General features: G+C 37.9%; 3 protein-coding genes across 5 annotated transcripts; 1 reads left to right on the forward strand and 2 right to left on the reverse strand.

Annotated features, from left to right (window-relative positions):
- Positions 1-441: 441 nt before the first annotated feature.
- On the reverse strand, positions 442-3,076 carry LTI65 (CAP160 protein). 2 transcript variants are annotated; one of them, XM_086236577.1, is made up of 4 exons: positions 2,940-3,076; positions 2,673-2,849; positions 2,108-2,569; positions 442-2,016 (listed from the first exon to the last, which is right to left on the reverse strand). In XM_086236577.1, the coding sequence occupies exons 1-4, from the start codon at positions 2,977-2,979 to the stop codon at positions 632-634; spliced, it is 2,064 nt and encodes a 687-aa protein (XP_086092703.1). In that variant the 5' UTR covers positions 2,980-3,076; the 3' UTR covers positions 442-631. The 2 variants fall into 2 exon arrangements, with proteins under 2 accessions (XP_086092703.1, XP_086092702.1); XM_086236576.1 differs by having other exon boundaries at positions 2,673-2,852; positions 2,940-3,053.
- A 2,319-nt stretch (positions 3,077-5,395) lies between these two features.
- On the forward strand, positions 5,396-16,057 carry SHOC1 (shortage in chiasmata 1). Of its 2 annotated transcripts, XM_086236604.1 has the most exons (10): positions 5,396-5,740; positions 6,529-6,612; positions 6,695-6,781; positions 6,886-6,957; positions 7,418-8,659; positions 8,809-9,327; positions 10,005-11,669; positions 11,822-11,938; positions 12,019-12,134; positions 15,979-16,057. In XM_086236604.1, exons 1-8 carry the CDS (start codon positions 5,420-5,422, stop codon positions 11,915-11,917), a joined length of 4,086 nt encoding a protein of 1,361 aa, XP_086092730.1. In that variant the 5' UTR covers positions 5,396-5,419; the 3' UTR covers positions 11,918-11,938; positions 12,019-12,134; positions 15,979-16,057. The 2 variants fall into 2 exon arrangements, with proteins under 2 accessions (XP_086092730.1, XP_086092729.1); XM_086236603.1 differs by having other exon boundaries at positions 11,822-12,134.
- LOC147289432 (Myosin heavy chain-related protein) lies at positions 12,403-17,103 on the reverse strand. Its single transcript, XM_086236605.1, has 7 exons — positions 16,249-17,103; positions 15,879-16,079; positions 15,668-15,790; positions 15,500-15,537; positions 15,259-15,361; positions 13,086-15,109; positions 12,403-12,937 (listed from the first exon to the last, which is right to left on the reverse strand). The coding sequence occupies exons 1-7, from the start codon at positions 16,312-16,314 to the stop codon at positions 12,727-12,729; spliced, it is 2,766 nt and encodes a 921-aa protein (XP_086092731.1). The 5' UTR covers positions 16,315-17,103; the 3' UTR covers positions 12,403-12,726.
- Positions 17,104-18,028: the final 925 nt, after the last annotated feature.

Consider the following 18,028-nt stretch of genomic DNA (forward strand, 5'->3'; position numbering starts at 1 on the left):
TAATATTTTCAAATCGTTTCTCACTATTGTTATTCATCTTACAATCACATTGTTGGTGTTGTAGCAAAGAAGGTCCTTGATGTAAATGTCTAGCTCTTTCATAAAAAGGGAAAATTCGGACTCTTGTCTACAGTACTTCATTCATCTTACAAAAGGGGAAAGTACCAACCCCCATTGTTGGCTTTGCTTTAATATGACGCAATAACGCTCTTATTTAAGATTTTAACGTCTAATCCCATTGCATAATTAATTAAAAATCCAAGTTCATGTTAATTGAAACACTTTCCAATTCAATACCAAGCAGGCAAGCACAAACCTCGAAGCTTAATCGATGCCGTATACCAGTTCTCCCTGTGCCACTCATTCATTTCGTAAATATGGTGACCATTTATAAATAATAGATCCACAATCACAGTAAGATGAAAGTATGAAACACTAGTCAAATTATAACACAAACTGTATAATAGTATAATACTAGTCAAACTGTATCTGACCAAACAAAAGGTAGAAAGTAGAAACTGTAAAACCCCATACAAAAAAAAAAAAAAACTTGACACAAGTAGAAATACCAAATACATTCCTCATCGCTTAATTTATTCACTAAAACACTTGAGCGGCGTCGTTTTCAGTTTCAGTTCCCCGACACCTGAGGTCTTCGGTCCTCAGCAACGTGGCTGCGGTTGGGCTCTGTTTCTCCAGCACCAGCAGAACCTTGCTGATCACCACTTTTCCCAAACCACGAACCAACAACGCCTTTAATCCTATCCACCACAAAATTCTCATTCCCTTCAGTATTACCCAAACGATTCTTGACCTCCTCCGACTCGGTGACCTTCCCCACAGGCTTAGCACTGGCCGCTGGCTCCTCCGGCTCATCCGCCTTTCGCTTATGCAACGAATTCGAAATCACCTCCGACAGCGCTTTGTCCTCCTCGCCAGGCTTCAATTTCTCAGCAAAATAGTCCTTCACAGTCGCTCCTTTCTCCTGCCCATCTTTATTAACCCCACTAGTACTATAATCCCGGGACTCTTTTCCAGTACCACCAACCTTCTCATCCTCCTTAACGGTGGCCCCAATTGTCTTACCCTGTTGATCATGTGCTGAATTAGTACCACTTTGATCACGCAATTGATCATGATCATCACCAGTCCCGCCATATCCTAGCTTCGAAGCAACAACGTTCTTAGCAGATATTGCCCTGTCAGTGATTGTAGAGGTCGCAGATGAAATTTTCTCAGTATAGCTGCTGCTCTGGTTCTGTTGATCAGGTGCTGATGATCCAGAGTTAACAGTACCACCAACTTTAACGTGATCCCCACTTTGATCATGCACTGGATCAAGCCCTCTTGACTGCTGATCATGATTCTGATCAGTCCCGCCATATCCAAGCTTTGAAGCAACAACGTTCTTCGCAGACACTGCACTGCCAGCGATGGCGGATGAAATTTGCCCAGTATAGCTGCTGCTCTGGTTTGATGGTTTCTCAGTGTCATGTGGGCCCTGAGAGAATTGGTCATGACTTCCGGTAGATAAATTGGAGACCTGGTTATGTTGTTGATCACTCTCGCCGCCATATCCTAGCTTGGAAGCAAGAACATTCTTTGCAGACGCTGCCTTGTCAGCGATTGCAGGGGTTGCAGACGAAGTTTTGTCAGTATTAGTAGTGCTCTGGTTTGATGGTCTCTCAGTTGCAGTGCTGTCATGTGGGCTTTGAGAGAATTGGTCATGGCTTCCAGCGGATAAACTGGGGACTTTGTCATGTTGTTGATCACTCTCGCCGCCATATCCTAGCTTGGAAGCAACAACGTTCTTTGCAGACGTTGCCTTGTCAGCGATTGCAGGGGTTGCAGATGAAATTTTGTCAGTATTAGTGCTCTGGTTTGATGGTCTCTCAGTTGCAGTGCTGTCATGTGGGCCATGAGAGGATTGATCGTGTGGTTTATGTTCTGCCACACCATGAAGGTTCATCTTACCAAATGAATGAAGAATTGGTGTGATTCCTACTCCCTCACTCCCTGTTACATGTTACCAAATTACAACAAAATTAAAAATTTATTTAACAATATTCTAAATAAATAAATCTGGGGTCTAATATTCAATAATTACCTTGGCTGGTTGGATCAGTGGCTTTGGTCTTTGAAGGAGTGTAAGCTTGAGGGTTGGCCCTAGGCGCGTGGGGATCCTCCTTGACCCTGGATTGTTCAAAATCATGTCCACCCTCCCCGGTAGTCTTCTGATTTGCAGGGGTATTCTGTGGCGCGTGAGGTTCCTCCCCCAAATTGATCTTAGGTTGCCCTGCAATTTCTTCTCCCGTTGTTGGGCCACTGAAATTGGGCTTCGGCCCAAGATTAAGATCCTCACGTCTGACTGCTGGTCTTCCAAAATCAGCATGCCCTGTACTTTGATTTTGCCCAGGTACATGGTCCCTTGGTGCTATAGGATCGTCACGCGCGGCTTTTGTATCGTCCGTTGGCGTCTTCAAAATGTCTCCTTGCCGAGTATCTCCAAAAGTGGCCGCTGGTGTCGTCGAATTGTGTCCTTGCCGAGGAAGACCAGTGTTCGTAATCACTGCAGAATCGTATACAGCCGGGCACATAAAATTTGATCAAATGTTTAATCACAAATTAAATAAATATGGTTATTATGTGAAAATTAAATCAAAGCAACTTACTTGGTGCATCATGCAGTTCTGGGTCGTCGTCCTCTTCATCAGCTTGATCATCGGGAACATGATCATCGTCTTGGCGGCCGTGCCCTTTGAACGTGTCCTTGATCTTCTTCGCCTTCGCCTTCACTTTCTTCAAAACCGACTTCTTCTCATGGTGGTCCTCATCTTGGTAAGCACCTTCTGCTAGAAACAGAGAGACTCACATTAATTAACAGATAGAGAAACAAAACAAAGATAGTAATCACATGAAAGAAATGAGGCTTTTCTTACCTGGGTTTTCCTCATGATGATGTACAATTTTGGATTCCATGATTCAAATCTGTGAAAAAACTTCTGAAATTGATTGAAAGAAAAAACTGCCTCTTTTTTTGTTATGCTTGAAGTTGCAGAACAGAGTGTGTGTGCGAAAACAGAGAGCAGAAACTGAAGGTTTATAGAGAATGGCATAACAGGGAGTTTTGCCACCTTGCATGCACTGTGGCTCTCTGTGAACGAGCCACGTTAGGAAATAACTGACCACGTCTCATTTGCTGCCACGTAGCCCGTAGCTGCTGCACACGTGGCTGAAATGGTATTCTGATGGGTTGTGGATAGGGACAGTGGACTTTCAGCGTTACAGCGTCACCAATCAAATTTACAACTATGTTTGGTGAAAGGAATCCCATAGGGCGGTGAGTTTGAGTTGTGGATACTGGATAGGTATGTCAGGAACACGCGTACACCGATCAATGATGCTATATATGAACTTAATCAAAATAATAATAATGCTATATATGCAATAACGGTGATGACTGATGACACATTGAAATTACTTTCTGTTAGCTGTAAATGTATGGACACTTTTGAGACATATATGCCCCTTTCAAAAAGCTGTGGTGCCGACTGCCGACAAATCTTTCTTTTATCAAATATCCAACACAATAGACTTTGGTATCAAATTCTTGTCTAATAATCTCATTATATATAAATAATCTATTTATTTATAATACTATTTGCAATGCATGAGTTTAGAAAACTCTAGCCTAAGTATAGCGTTCCTTTGTTCATTTTGGTGACGTATAGTGTTTCATTTGTTGATGATAGTTTATGTGTTAGGATATCAACCATTTATATTATAACAATTTTAACTTTCGAGATTAATGGTAAACTAACACATATATCATCATAATAAAGTAAAAGATTTTAGAAAATAAACAATTTAATAAACATGGTGAAAGCAAAGTGTAAAATCCACAAGATACACCAAATTTGGATTTACTTTTAAGGAGAGTAGTTTCATATCTTTAATTACTATTATAAAGCCAGAATAAGAATTTGGTGTTACAAACTTCACCAAAATTAAGATTGCCTAAAATATCTATTATTCAACAAAACATTCACATAAAAACACATAATAAATGATAATATAATTGTAAAATACAAACATTAAAATAAAATTTTAAAAATAACAAAAGACACCTCACCACTTTAAAACGTGAAAAGAATGATAATAAGTTATAAAATAATAATAATAAAATACAAAAATAAATAAAACATAGTGAAAATATCAATTGACACGTGTGAAGCGCTTGCCAATAGGTTAATTTTAACTAATATGAAGGAGATTACACTTACATATATTAGCTTAGGTAAAAACTAAAAACCATAAAACAAACAGTGAGATTAGATAGTCCGCTCTTATATATATATATATATATATATAGAAGTGCTATAAAGCTAATCAGTTATCAAGTTAATACGAAGCTAACCATGTTTTTGAGCCTACTACATAACTAATCTCATAATATGAGCCATCAATTACTTAGGCTCTACATCAAAGATCATCATTACAAAAAATTAACTAAATCGAAAATTATGTAGTCATCTAATTGAGATCAAATAAATAGACGATTAATATTTTCGATAAAACCATATAAATAGTTATTATTATAATCAAATAGCTAAATGACTTCCGATTTTGAAGATTTTTTACAGGGATGATATTTGAAGTAAGACCTAAAAAATAGACGGTTCAGATTTTGAGATTATATTGTACAGTGGGCCTAACATGGTGGGTAGCTTTGCATTAACTTATTAACCAATTAATTTTAGAGCATATATATATATATATATATGAGGTGAGCCTTCACTCTTGTATTTCTCAAATGTGGGAGGAAGAAGCCTTATATCATATTAAGGAGATATTTCTTCTTTTAATAATTTGATGTGGGATTTCAGCTTAGGCAAAGACCATATAAACAAATATCTACTTTTAAAGAGGAGTGTAAATTTAAAGATTTAAATAGAAACATCTAATAGAGTATGGTTTCTTAATTCTTAGTATATATATTGATTACATTAATTTTACTATGCCCATCAACACAACTAACAGTCTAACAATATGTGATTTAGTACGACAACAATGCATGACACCCAACACTATCGATCGGTTTAATCCATTTTTTTTTATAGGCCGAGCCGCCGAAGTATAGCTATTGCAGGGGTTACAAGAGCAAACGATTGTAGACAAGATCTTCCATTATGATCAAATCCATGCCGTTGAATGTGTGGACCTTCTTGATCCAGTCAAGGGTGAGCTACTGAGCTTCCACGTTCAAGTGCATGATGCGCACCACGGCGCAGTTTAGCAGAACCCAGCCCACCACCCCCTTTTATAAACGGCTGAAATTTATACCGCGAAATTTAATTCTTCCAAAACCAAACCAGTCCGTTGCCAATCACTGCCTCACAGTTTGATTTCTGAAGCTGAAATGCGAACTCGCTTCCTCAACATCGACTACTTCACCGCCACTCCAATTCAAGCCCTAGAATCGCTGACCTTCCTTCACCTCCCAATTCCTCATATTCCTAACTCTAATCTCTCCACCTTCGCTGGCCTCCATGTCCAGCACTTCGATTCCGTCCTCAAAGTCTCGCTCCAAGTCGAACAATTACCGATCGATGCCGCTCTCTCAATGTTTTTCTCCGGCGTTCTTCCTCAGAAAATCGTTGTCGATGTTGCAGACTTCGAGATCGCCGTTTCGTCTCCGACTCGTACAAGTTTCGGTAGCCATGGGTTTCAGTTTTCGGAGGTAATGCACTGAATCTATTAGAAATTTGGTGATTATTCATAATGTGTTGATTATGAAGTTGCTCTTGAATGAAACGTTCAATTATGCGATTGTTATGTACTTATGTTTCTTCTTCTGCAAAGAAAAAGCAGATTACGAGTTTGAACATTCAATGTAACTATAGGCTTTGTTTGGCTGCTAGCGTATTATGTATCAGAATAGGCTACCAGAGGAAAATTCAATCCAGAATTCTCATGAATTATTTTCCTATTTTTTCTTTTCCTTATTGTAGTTTGAAATTTAATTTGTTTAGCTAATATCATTTAAAAGAGCAAGGAAAATAACTAATGAAGCGATCATTGGTTAATTTCGATTTCTTACAGTATTTAAGAAATGAAGAAAGTTTATAATCGTTATTTTCCCCTTTATTTATCATTGCTCATGCTACAGACTGTTATTATATGTAGAATTATTCCGCTATCTATTATGTACAGACCAAGGACAATGAGGAATATTTACTTTTAGTCTTAATTTTCATGTTTGGAAATCTGAAATCAGCTTGAGCCTTGCATAATATATCTTTTCCCCTCTAGTTATTTCTACTTGAGGTTTCAGTTTGTGCTGTTTAGTTGACAACTTTCTAAGGCAGCTCTAACTTTGATGGCAAAGTTGATAAAGATTTCTGAAACTGAACTTATATGTTAAGTTGTTTAATTTGCTATATACGTTTCGAAGTAATTCTAAAATACCTGTGAATTGTGCCTAGTTGTGATTTGTATATTATTTTGGTTTGTGGTGACCTGCAGCAGAAAGCCGAGGTTCTCAGAGAAAAGAAGGAATTGGAGAATCAGATAACTGTTGGTTCTGAGTCTCTGGAGATTGAATTTCGAAAAGTATGACAATGGCACCCTCAGACTATAACAGCTTTATATCATGTTTATTTTGCTCTGAAAAGTGAAACTTATGTTACTGTAGAAGGATAATGGCAGAACAGATGGGGATAAAGATGCACTCCAATATGAAGTACTCCAATTTGAAACACAAGAGCTGGATGTATTCTTGGTAAAATGAATGTCTACGAACCAAGTTGGTAAATATACAAGTTAGTTCCACATCTACATGTGAATACTAAGCTTAAATAAATATGTTTTGTCTCTTATGTGCAGGAAAATGCTTACATTTATGAGAAAGATGAGATCCCGATTCTTTCTGAAGTTCCAGAGATTGAAACTAATTTAGTAATGTCTCTTATAAATTTATAATTCTGTTACTCTTCTATAATTCATTTTCCCTCATATACTTAACTTCAATCTTTCTGAGTAGCTGATGCATGACAAATTACACTGGCACTTTCCAACCTCTGGGTGAATTGTCTTTTTTATATTTGATATTAAATTTTACTGGTGAATTTAATTTTTGGAAGTTCTAATAATTATAACAGTAAAATTTTTTATGTCATTATTTGGATAGTCCTTTGACAAGGAAGGAGTGGATCTAGGAATAATTATTGGTATGAAAGGGGTTGGATTGACTAAGATCCGTTTTGATATGTGTTATATCAATTTTATTGTACAAATTTGTTCTTTTGCATTGGTTGTTAACAAGTTACTGATATTAAATTTTGTCTGAGGGTATGTGCTTCTGATCCTTAATTGTATAGTTTAAGGAGGGTTGTTAACGAAGTCGTCTTTCTTTCAGGAAACACTCAATGTTACAATGCAGTATCCTTGGGGAGTTCATGAATCAGTTCATACAGTTGAAGACTTTCATTCAGAGTATCCCATGGATCAAAAGGCTTATTTGCTCGAAGATGATGGCTCTTATCAGGACCAAATGCACTTTTATCAGATACCTTTCCCTCTACTAGAAGTAGATGAGATAACTCTGAAAACTTTGACAGGTTTGTCTGTAGAGGATGAACTCTCTTCTGTTTATGAGAATATTGAGCCCCAACATTGGGATGAAAAGGATAACCTTAATGGCAAGGAGCTTTTGGGTTCAAAGGACTACGGGATATTAGAGCGTCTTTCAGATAATTGTCTATCAAAGCAGTGTCTTGGATCTGATCTCGGTTCCCTCGACATTACCCCTGAAATGGACTTACTAAGTATGGTGGAAATGTCACCGATTCAGGGAAATATCACATGTCAAGGGACGTGCTTAGCTGCTTGTTTTCAATCGCCAAGCCCAGTTGTTTTTCAGGAATTTCAGATTCTTGATTTGGACTCCTCTCAAAATTTTGAAGTTCTCTTTAGTGCACAAACGGTGAATGAACCAGAAACGTGTGACTGGATGTTTAATGAAGACATGAACTACAAAAATTTCAACAATTTGATTGTTAGTCATGAGCTAGCCCTGGCTGATGACACATTCAAATCATTGCCTGTATCTGTTCTCTCTGAAAAGATAAGTTCATCATATGTTGTTATTGACGAAACACTAGCTGACTTAAAACCACAGCCCCTATCAGCATCGGATAGGATTTACTTGGATTGGCATTTTCTCGAGAAAGATAAATGCAATTGTCAAATTTATTCCTCCCATCAAAAAATGTTGGAGGATTTGAATTCACTCAGCACCAGTTTTGATTGGGATTCATTTGATGATGGAAAGTTGGTATATGACTTTGCTTTCTCCAATGATGCTGTAGATGGGTTAAACACAAAAGAAGACAAGGAATTGCAGGAGTTGCTTTCTGATATTCCTATGCTTACTGGTCTTCTTGGAGATGCTTCAAATGAACTGTCAAGCGACAGTTTTCGACAGCCAAAAAATGGAGAGAATACAGATAAAAAAAGTGCCGAGAGGGCTTCATTGTTTTTCAAGTCTATGTCACAATTCAATGATATTGACTTTTTCTTGAATCCTCGGAAGGCCTCTACAGTTGGAAATAGTAATTGTGCAGTTACGGCAGTTGATAATGTTGCTACATTTACCAAGGTTTTGCCCAGAAATTAATTGTTAATTATTTGGATTTACCTGTCTGTTTAACCTCATTATTTATTTATTTTTCTTTCATATATTGATTGCTTTATTAATTCACAACTAACCACTTTATACAAATATGCTAACACCAGTTGTATCCCCAGGGAGAACCGTCTTATTCTATACTTGCTTCAGTTAAGAATATGAATGAGCAGAAGTCAAAGGAACTCTTGGACATTTTTCCTGGTGAGGAAAAGTATGATATGAGATCTAAAGAAGATGCAGATGAAGTAAAAACTAGCAGAATGCCCCTACCTATTCCTTCTATGACATCTGCAATGCAAGCTGAGCGTTTTCAGCAGAGCATGGCGTCTTTCCCTGAGACAGTCATTATTGTAAACACCCAAAATTTTGATAAGGAAATGATAGTATCTAGAAGAAGTACCTACCGAAGAATTCTGGCAATGGAGAAACAAGGTGCACAAGTTGTAGAACGTGATTCAGATCTCCCTGTGGATATTATAATCAGTTCTGCAATTTGTCTAGTGTGGTATGACTGCAGAAACATTGGAAAGAAATCAACTGCTCTCGATGAAGCTTCTTCATGCTTACCTTTGTGCATTGAGAACATTGCCACAAATGTTTTGACTTTGCTGAGTTTTACTTTCAGTGGCTGCATTATGGTAATTACCGTAATCATGTTTGCAGTTATTACTTTTTTTGTTTATTTATTTTCTAAATCTTATTTTCAACTGATCTATGGAGAGAATGAAACAGTCAGAAGTTAGACCATAAGGGGATAGTCAAACAACCTCTTACTTAGCTGGTAGCATCATTAAATTCTAGATTCTAGTTGACTTGGTTTTTACTTTTATGAAGTCAAGCTGTGCATTCTCAACTTGAAATTGGCTAAACAGCAAGCTCACTAGGGGTTTGGTACAATTTACAAGACAAATGAAATAAGTTTCAGTAGCCTAATACTCAGCTGGATTAGCTTGTTTATAGCACTAAGTGAATTTTATGAATTGAAATCTTTTATCTGATTTCTGCGTAAGACATTCTTGTAAGCAAATTGAGGCTTAGTATACAGTTAAAAGATTTAAAACCTAGAGAAGGTGACTGAAGGAATTATTGCAGATTCATATTGAGTTGGTGGATCCTTTGTTCTCATTACTAATTTTGAAAGCCTGAGATATGAAAACTTTGCCATTTATACTATGCACACTAAAGAATGATTGGATTGCTATCAATATGTTCAATTGATTTGTAAAACTATTATTGTAATATTCTTGTCAGTTATAGTTTTTCCACACTGAACTTTATATGAATTCTTTTTATTCTTGTGTTTCTTTTTCAATAGGTCTTTGAGGGAGAAAACAGCTTCCTTTCCACTGTAATGGAGTCCTCAGATGGACTTTATGCTGCAGCAGCGAGCCTGGGAATTGATTTGCAGCTCTTCAACTCCTACTCATCTGAGTTGACTGATGAAATTATATTGCGCTGCATTGGATATGCCACAAAGTTGACTAGGGGTGTATATCCTCGAATGGCTGAATCAGAAACTCTTGCAGAATCATTCCTCACCAAGTTTCCTTCAGTTAATGCTTTGACAGCTCACGCAATACTATCTTCAGGAGGCTTTCTCATTGAGTTTCTTGAATGGTCCCATGAAACCAGGCTCCATGCCATCCAAAAATATCATGTTCCAGAAGAAAGTATCACACTGTTTAGTGCTTTATGCAGATATGGTGAAAAGGAAGATTCTAAATCAATAATGACAGACTGCTCCTCTTCAGTTTCTTCAGGTCCGGACTCAGGAAGATATAATCTAAATAGTGTTTCTGAAAGAACAAGACGAAAATACAACGGTAGCCCTGACAAATATGACATGCACATGAATGACTTCTTGCACCTGGAGCCGTTAAACCAATTCAGTAATGGCATCTTGGATCCTTCTACAGTTCCCAAGCTATATGATCTATGCAAGTCAAAAAGCCCCCAAATAATTGATGAGTTCAGAAAGCCTAAATTCTCTCATAATGATTTATTTGATGAAGAACAGGGTTTGGATACGACTAAGATGATGAATCCTTTTAGGGTTCCCGAGCCATATGATTCTCAGATTTCCAAAGGGCCTCAGATATTAAACGAGATGAAAACGCCCTGTTTATCTTTGAAGGATAAGCTGGCAGGTCTGAAACAGGGATCAGATACGGCTATGATGAACAATTTTGATTTGCATAATATCAAGAACTCAGAGAATCTGGATGACAACCTAAAAGGGGAAGTTATCGACCTAACAGATAGTCCTGTATTAGATGAGGACTTTTCTTCTATTGCCAACTCCATGAAACTCTCATCTTTGATGCCTGAGTTGGAAATAGATTCCACAAGAAAGTCTAAAGCTGCGAGAAAATTGTCATTCGGTTTAAGCAGTCACCGTGCTTTCCCAACTGCTGCTGAAATTAACTCAAGTTCAACTGTTTGGAGTTCTGCAAAGGACCTAAGAAAAAGTTCGCAAGTTGGAGCCAAAAATTACTCAGACAAGGATCTTGAAAACGATGTTTTTCCTTTAAGACACCATAACAGTCTCTTAGAGGAGAGTTTTCTGCAGAGGTCCAGTGGAAAATCCCAAGGGGTAGAGCTCCAAGAGAATGAGACATCACATTATGGAGGAACACCACTCTCAAATGCTCTCCGTTCAGACACGCCACAACGAAATAGTCCCTGGACAATGGAGTTTCTGAACAGAGTCAAGGAAAAGAGCAGGTTGCGTCAGCAGTCCCTTCCATGTGACTTAACTGTCCCTAGTTTGGGGTATTCAGGGAATATACCGAAAGTTACCAAGAGAAGAAGTCCGTCTATTATTGAATTTTTCAAGTACCAAGGTGGTAGCACTCCTAGAAAGTTACCAGAACGAAAAAGGCAGAAGCGACCTTTACAATCATCAAGCTCATCCAAAAATGAAAAAAGTTCAGAAGCTCTTCTTACTGAAAAGACACCTCTTGATAAGAGAGCAAGACAGGTGTGTCTTGTCTCCCTTTTGACATCTTGATAGTTTCAGTTTTGTTAATTTTATTATAATTTACATGCAAGGCATAGGACGATGTTCTATCATTGATAATTTAATAGTTTCATACTGTGATACTGAGTCCAATTTCACTCGATCAATTGCAGACACTGTCTTTTGCAATGAATGATGGTGGAAGGCAAACCAAGCTGGTCTGGAGTGATGGAACTTATGGTCTGAGCAGAAAGTTTCAGTTCCGTTGAAATATAATTGGTCTCTTATTGGTAAGCTTGAGAATCAGATTTTTAAATAAGTTACAGTGCCCATGTTAGACGTGTAATATCTGGCCAATATTATTGAACAGCAAGGCCGGGGCATTCTTGGCATTTACGTAAAGCTCGGGAAAACAGACTCAAATGGTCACTTTCCTATGTGTTTCTGAATTTTGAATGAAAATTAATGATTCCAGTGGTGTACTGTGTACGTAAATCTCTCTCTCTCTCTCTCTCTCTCTCTCTCTCTCTCTCTCTCTCTCTCTTTGTGTTAACGACGACAGATATCACCATATGGATCACTAATGCCAATTAACTGAACTCCAACTACTAGAAACAGTGTCCAGGTTCAATGATAGACATCTGTGTTTTCATCTGTCAAAATGGCATTTTTAAGAAATTGCGCCCAGACTTTCCATTCTTAATGTTGTTTCACTATCCAAATATGCACCTTACCCAATGTCAATTTCAGAAAATAGAAAAAGTTTTCTATTAAATAGAACAATATATAATGAATGAATGAGCAATGCTGGTACAGTATTCATGAAAGATCAGCTCACTTATGAATCCTGGATTATCATCTTTGGCACTTTCAGCTAGATAATTTTTTTGGTAATTTCTGTATTGATTATAATTGGAGAGCGATGAACAACCAAGTCATGAGGAAGAAATGTCTATTTCTCGACCTTTTGACAATCTGCGATGTAATAGTCCGACCCGGATGTTTACTCGAGTGCTCAGAAAATCCTGCTTCAGTATGCATTCTGTACAGTGTCCAAGGTTCAACGCCTTAGAGGATGCTAGTTCTTCTTACTGTTTCTGAGGTTACGCACAGTCATTACAAGTTGTTGCCTTTCACCTTCAACCTCTGCAAATCTGAGACTTATCTCTGAATATCTTTCTTGCATTTCCTTTAGTTCTTTGCCCATAGATTTGTTCCTTTCCTTCAGTAATGTCAATTCGGTCAGCATGTCTGTGTAATTTCGCTCATCCGTGCGATCTGCTGCTTTCCTGTGAAATAGAATGAAGTTAATAAAAGACCACTCTGAAAAGTCACACAAAGAAATAAATAAACCGCTGGTGTATGTTGGATAAAATGATATAATTACTCGAGATAAGCAGAGATTAAGTCGAAGTTTGCTTAATTGAATGCTTGTACCTTTGATTATTACTAGAAGGAATGCTCTTATCTGAAACCGCAGTTTGCCCATTGTAATTCTTGAGCTTCTTCTCTGTAGTCTTGATTTTTCCTGTCTTCTGTACCTCAGCCTGTAATTGAACTATCTGTTTCCTCGAGTTTTCTTTTTCCTCATTGTACTGGGTCCTCAGGTTTTCCACTTCTGACTTCAAACAAGTGATTGTCGTCTCCTTCTCATCTTTCAAAGACCTCATATTAGTAAGTTGTTCATGTGTTTTCTCCGCTTCCTGCTTTGCTGAAGCAAATCTTTTCTCCAAATTATACTTTTCAACATTCAAACTCTGGATCAGCATCTCATTTTCAGCAATTAATTTCTTCATTTGTTTCAAATCTCCTCTCAATTTCTCCTCCTGTTTTGTGAAGTTAGAATTCTCTTCTGTGAGCCTCTCTATCTCAGCTTTGAGCATTTGGTTTTCCATTGAGAGAGCTTCATGCTTTTCTTCCTTATGCATTTTTGCATATTCAAGCTGCTTGGATTTATTGTCTAGTTCCAATGACAGCTGCTCTATACGTTTTGCTTTCACATCAATCTGGTTCACAAGCTCTTGCAATTTTACTTCATTCTGGTCCTTAATCAACTCTAACTCTTCATTGGCTTTCTGGAGCCTCTCTTCCAGAATTCTGTTCTGCAGACCCAATTCATTAGCCTCTGTCCGTGCTTTAGTGGCCTGCTTCTCGTTCTCATCAACCTGAGATTCCATTTCCGCAGAAAGCCTTCTAAATTCCTCTTGAAGACGCTCAGCAGTAAAAGCATTATTCAACCTTGCCTTCCTCAACGCTTCCTCTGCTTGGGTGGCCCTCTGTTCATGCTCAACTTTGGCACGTGTCATGGCCTCCAGCTTATCTTCAAATCCTTTGGCCTGATCCTCCAGTTCTATCTCCAAAGATTTGACCTCATTTTCAAGTTCCTGAATGGACATCAAACATTCTGAGAATTCATGTGCTTGCTTCTCAATTGTTTTTTCTGACCTCTCTACCTGAGATTCAAGCTCTTTTATAGTCGCTATGTAACCTGCCCGTTCATTTTCCATCTCTGTTCGTAGGTTTTCTTGGTTTCGATTTAACTTCAAAGAGATGTCATAGTTGTCCTGCTTTAAAAGATCATACTCCAAGGTGAGCCGCTTTATATGCATATCTTGCTCTTCCCTCTTCTTCTTGTGGGTGTCTATTTCACTGAGAAGGTCTCTGATCTTAAGTTCCAGCGATTCTACTTCCTGGTTATCGCTGTGCTTCTTTGCCAGTTTTTCCACTGATTTTTGGTTTTCATTCTCATTTATTTTGCCTGTGGAATATTTTCCCATCACTTTGGCATTCTTCTCGGTTTCTAACTTGCTTGAAAGATCAGATATTTGCCTATTTTTCTTCTCCAGTGTATCTTTGAGATCCTTCACCACAAGGATTAACTCAGAATTTGTATCTTGTGTCCTCTGCAGTTGCATGCGAAGATTGGTTCTTGCTTTCTTTTCATGATTAAGCTCTTGCTTCATTGCTTCAAACTGAACTCTTGTATCCTTGGTCTCTGGCTGCAGGTTTTTGAAAGTTTGTTCCTCATCACTATGTCCCTGCAAAGACTTAAGCTGTTGACATTCTAATTTGAGTGCATCTCTCTCCTCTTTAAGGCTAGTAATCTGTCTTGACAGATTCTGTCCTTGTTTGCTCTCTTTCGCCATCTGTTTCCGAAGAGTCTGTAATTCCAGTTCCGATAGGTTTGCCTGTCTCACGAGCATAGCAATTTCATGTCTGAGTTTTTCAACGGAATCATCTGAAGCCTCTTGCCCCCTTTCTGTTGGAAGCTTGTCTTCAATTGGCGAGTCAATCAAGCTTCCATCTGAAGACCAATCCAAGCTCAGTCTTTGACGCATGGTGTTTCCCTTTGCAGCCGCACCAGCCTTTCCTGTTTGAGGCATGGAGTTTGGTCCGGCGGGGGGTGATAGGGAATTTATAGCATCCTGATGAACAGTAGTTGTTTTGTCATAGGCTCCATTCTGTTCAGCAATACGAAAATACACAAATTTAATTACGGCTTCCCAGAAATGGCGCTTGTTCTCTACTATTTGATATTTAGAAAGTTTAGGACGTCTCTGTTAAGTATATTGAAAGTATTAGAAAAATGCTAGTCTATAGAATACCGTACTTCATTAAAATTTAGGTGGTTGCTTCCATCTGTATCCGAATTGGTGTTTGGGTTGTCCATGCTGCTATGGCGTGAAAGACTCGGATCCTCATCATCAATTTCTCTGAGATTAGATTAAATTTTACTACTAACTTGAAGAAAAGGGGAAAGCTAAAGGAAAATTTACAAAAATAAAAAATTAGACAAGGAATGAAGGAAATAAGAATAGAACAGACTGAAACTGTTAGTGTTTGATTGTCACCTGTAATCAGCATCGTCCTGCATCCTGAGAATTGTCACCTGTCTCAATAATATAATTATGTATCAGATTCCATAGTCAATAACATTGAAGTCTTTGTTTTGTTCTGAGAATAGACAGAACTGGATGTGTTAAATCGTGAGAATTTTGAGAGAGAGAGAGAGGGCTGACATGTAAAACTACACCAGAGTTTGCAAATTTAAGGGGAAGAGTGACAGTTAACGGTTCAGTTTCCGCAGCAAAATCTGCAAAATCGACTGAAGCTTCTCCGAGATAACCAGATTTCGATGATCCCTGCAATAACCCATTAGAATTAGAACACACCCAAAAAATCCCATAAAAGCAAAATGAGAAAAAACCAAGAAACAGGACTGTTCCGTACAGTTGAAACAATGAAGTGGTAAATCTTCTCTTTGAGTTTTCCTGTTTTGGATTCCTCGATGAGCTTCACTGATTCATAAACTGGATTCTCCCAAGTGCAGGTTCCATCCTGAACTGCAGTTTTCTCCAGTTTCACTGTTGGCTTTCCGACGTCGTCCGGCACTAAAGATATCATCAAGGCAGGCTTTTTCAATTTCGGCACCTGAAGAAATGAAAATGGTGAGACCCAAAAACCAGGTATGAACTCTGTCTCTGTAGAGTCTATACATTACTAGATCACATTTCAGTGTAACTCAATATCAATGCAAACCCATTTCAAAATCAGTAACAAGGAAGAAGATGGTTTGGTCTTTGTGCGTCAAAAGTGATACCTGGGTTGCCTGAAACTGCAATTGGAATAGTGCTTTTATCTTCTTCTTCTTGCTCCATGTGAACATGTTTTCAGTCTTGGGTAGTTTCAGATCTCAGAAAATTTTCGTTCAAAGTCTCACTCCTCTCTTTGGGATTTTCAGCAATTAATGCCCTGCTTTTTTTGAGCTCCTTTGTAAAAGAATAAGTCTGATATGGTTAGAACCAAGTAAGGTATTTTTCTCAACTATTTTTTCAATACACATGAATATTCTGAAAGCAACTAAAAGGCTGTGCAGCTGTGAAACCTCATCTTCTAGCTGTAACTCTGTAAGTACTAGATACTGCATAGACTTTGAAATAACTAATAAGCACTTGAAAAGAAGACTCAGAAACAGATCAATAAAAAAATGTTGGTACGGAAACAAATAATAAGAAGGTTCGCTGTAATTGATGGATTATATCAATCATTATATGAAAAAAGATCTCTGAAACGCATTACAGCATACTTTTTGCTTTCAAAAGGCATTATACATGGACCTTTTTTTTGGCCAAAATACATGGACCTTAAATGACGAAAATGGCCCTGTTCTTTTTGGTAAGCAGTACGGCCCTGCTCTTTTTTTTTTTTTTTTGTATGAAAAATGGACCTGCTCTTTCCACCTTGATCACCCAAAGGATATCCTTCTTTTTCTGAACTTGAAATTCATGGTGCCTTTGGGATTGAGAGCAAGTCAGCCAAGAGCATATCAATGTTATTTGGCCAAGATTTTGCAATATGTGATTCGTCACAGTCCTAATTAGGGAGCCTCATATGAGTGAAAACCTGACTTGACCAAAATTGAAGGCCACTCAAAAAGTGATTTAAGCACACCAGAGGTTGATGGGTCACCTATGAAGAATTGATTGAAAAAATGGTGACCCAAAACTCGATCATCATCCACAGGTTTTTTGCCCCATGAGGAAAACAACCTGATAGTATCCCTTCCAGCAGTGCAAGATGCATGAAAGTTGCTACATTTATGTGAGTGCCTTGCCGGTTGTCTAACACTAGCCAAATTGCTCTCTTCTAATAAGTTAATTGAGGAGACACATGGCAAAGTATTATCGGCTTGGACTTGGGTAACACGTGCCCTCTCGCTGGATTTCACATGATTGTATCCATCTTTTTTTTTTTTTTTTCTATCTTCTGAAATTTGGAAATTGCAATTACCTTAATTAACATCTTTTTCTTTTTCTCTTTTTTTTTTTTTGGCCAGGAATTAACATCTTTTTCTTATTTTGGTTAAATAAGAGCTTTTTGTTGCATCCCATTGGTATCATATATGGATCAACCATGAATGCTAGTTAGATGCCTTTGGAGGGGGTTTCAAACTGGTCCAATTTTGTCTGTCGGATGTCGCTGTCTGTTCCCTTTCTAAGACTTTTGTGAACCACGTTTCTTCCCCAATCACTTCACCAATAAAATTGCCTAGACTTTGAATTGACAAATGATGTAGCATCAAGCATGAATATCACCGATGTCATTCTAGAGAAGTTTGCTCTTTCTAATATAATCTTGGACCAAAATATTAAAGGAATTGAATAACTAAACTTGGTTTTGTCATTGGCACTAATAACTAAGCATGTTTACATAATTTTTTAAGACAAAAACCACCGGCTGGCCTGTATCTGTGAGACTGTGATCAATATTTAGTTCCTTATTTTGCGGTGATTGTGCGATCTAATTTGACTAAATGCACTTGCTTATATATAATTCATTCTTGATTGGATTTAGAAGTCGCAACGATAGTGCACGAGATC

The sequence above is a fragment of the Dryas octopetala genome, chromosome 3 (genome assembly GCF_963921425.1).
Source record: "Dryas octopetala chromosome 3, drDryOcto1.1, whole genome shotgun sequence".
NCBI lineage: Eukaryota > Viridiplantae > Streptophyta > Magnoliopsida > Rosales > Rosaceae > Dryas > Dryas octopetala.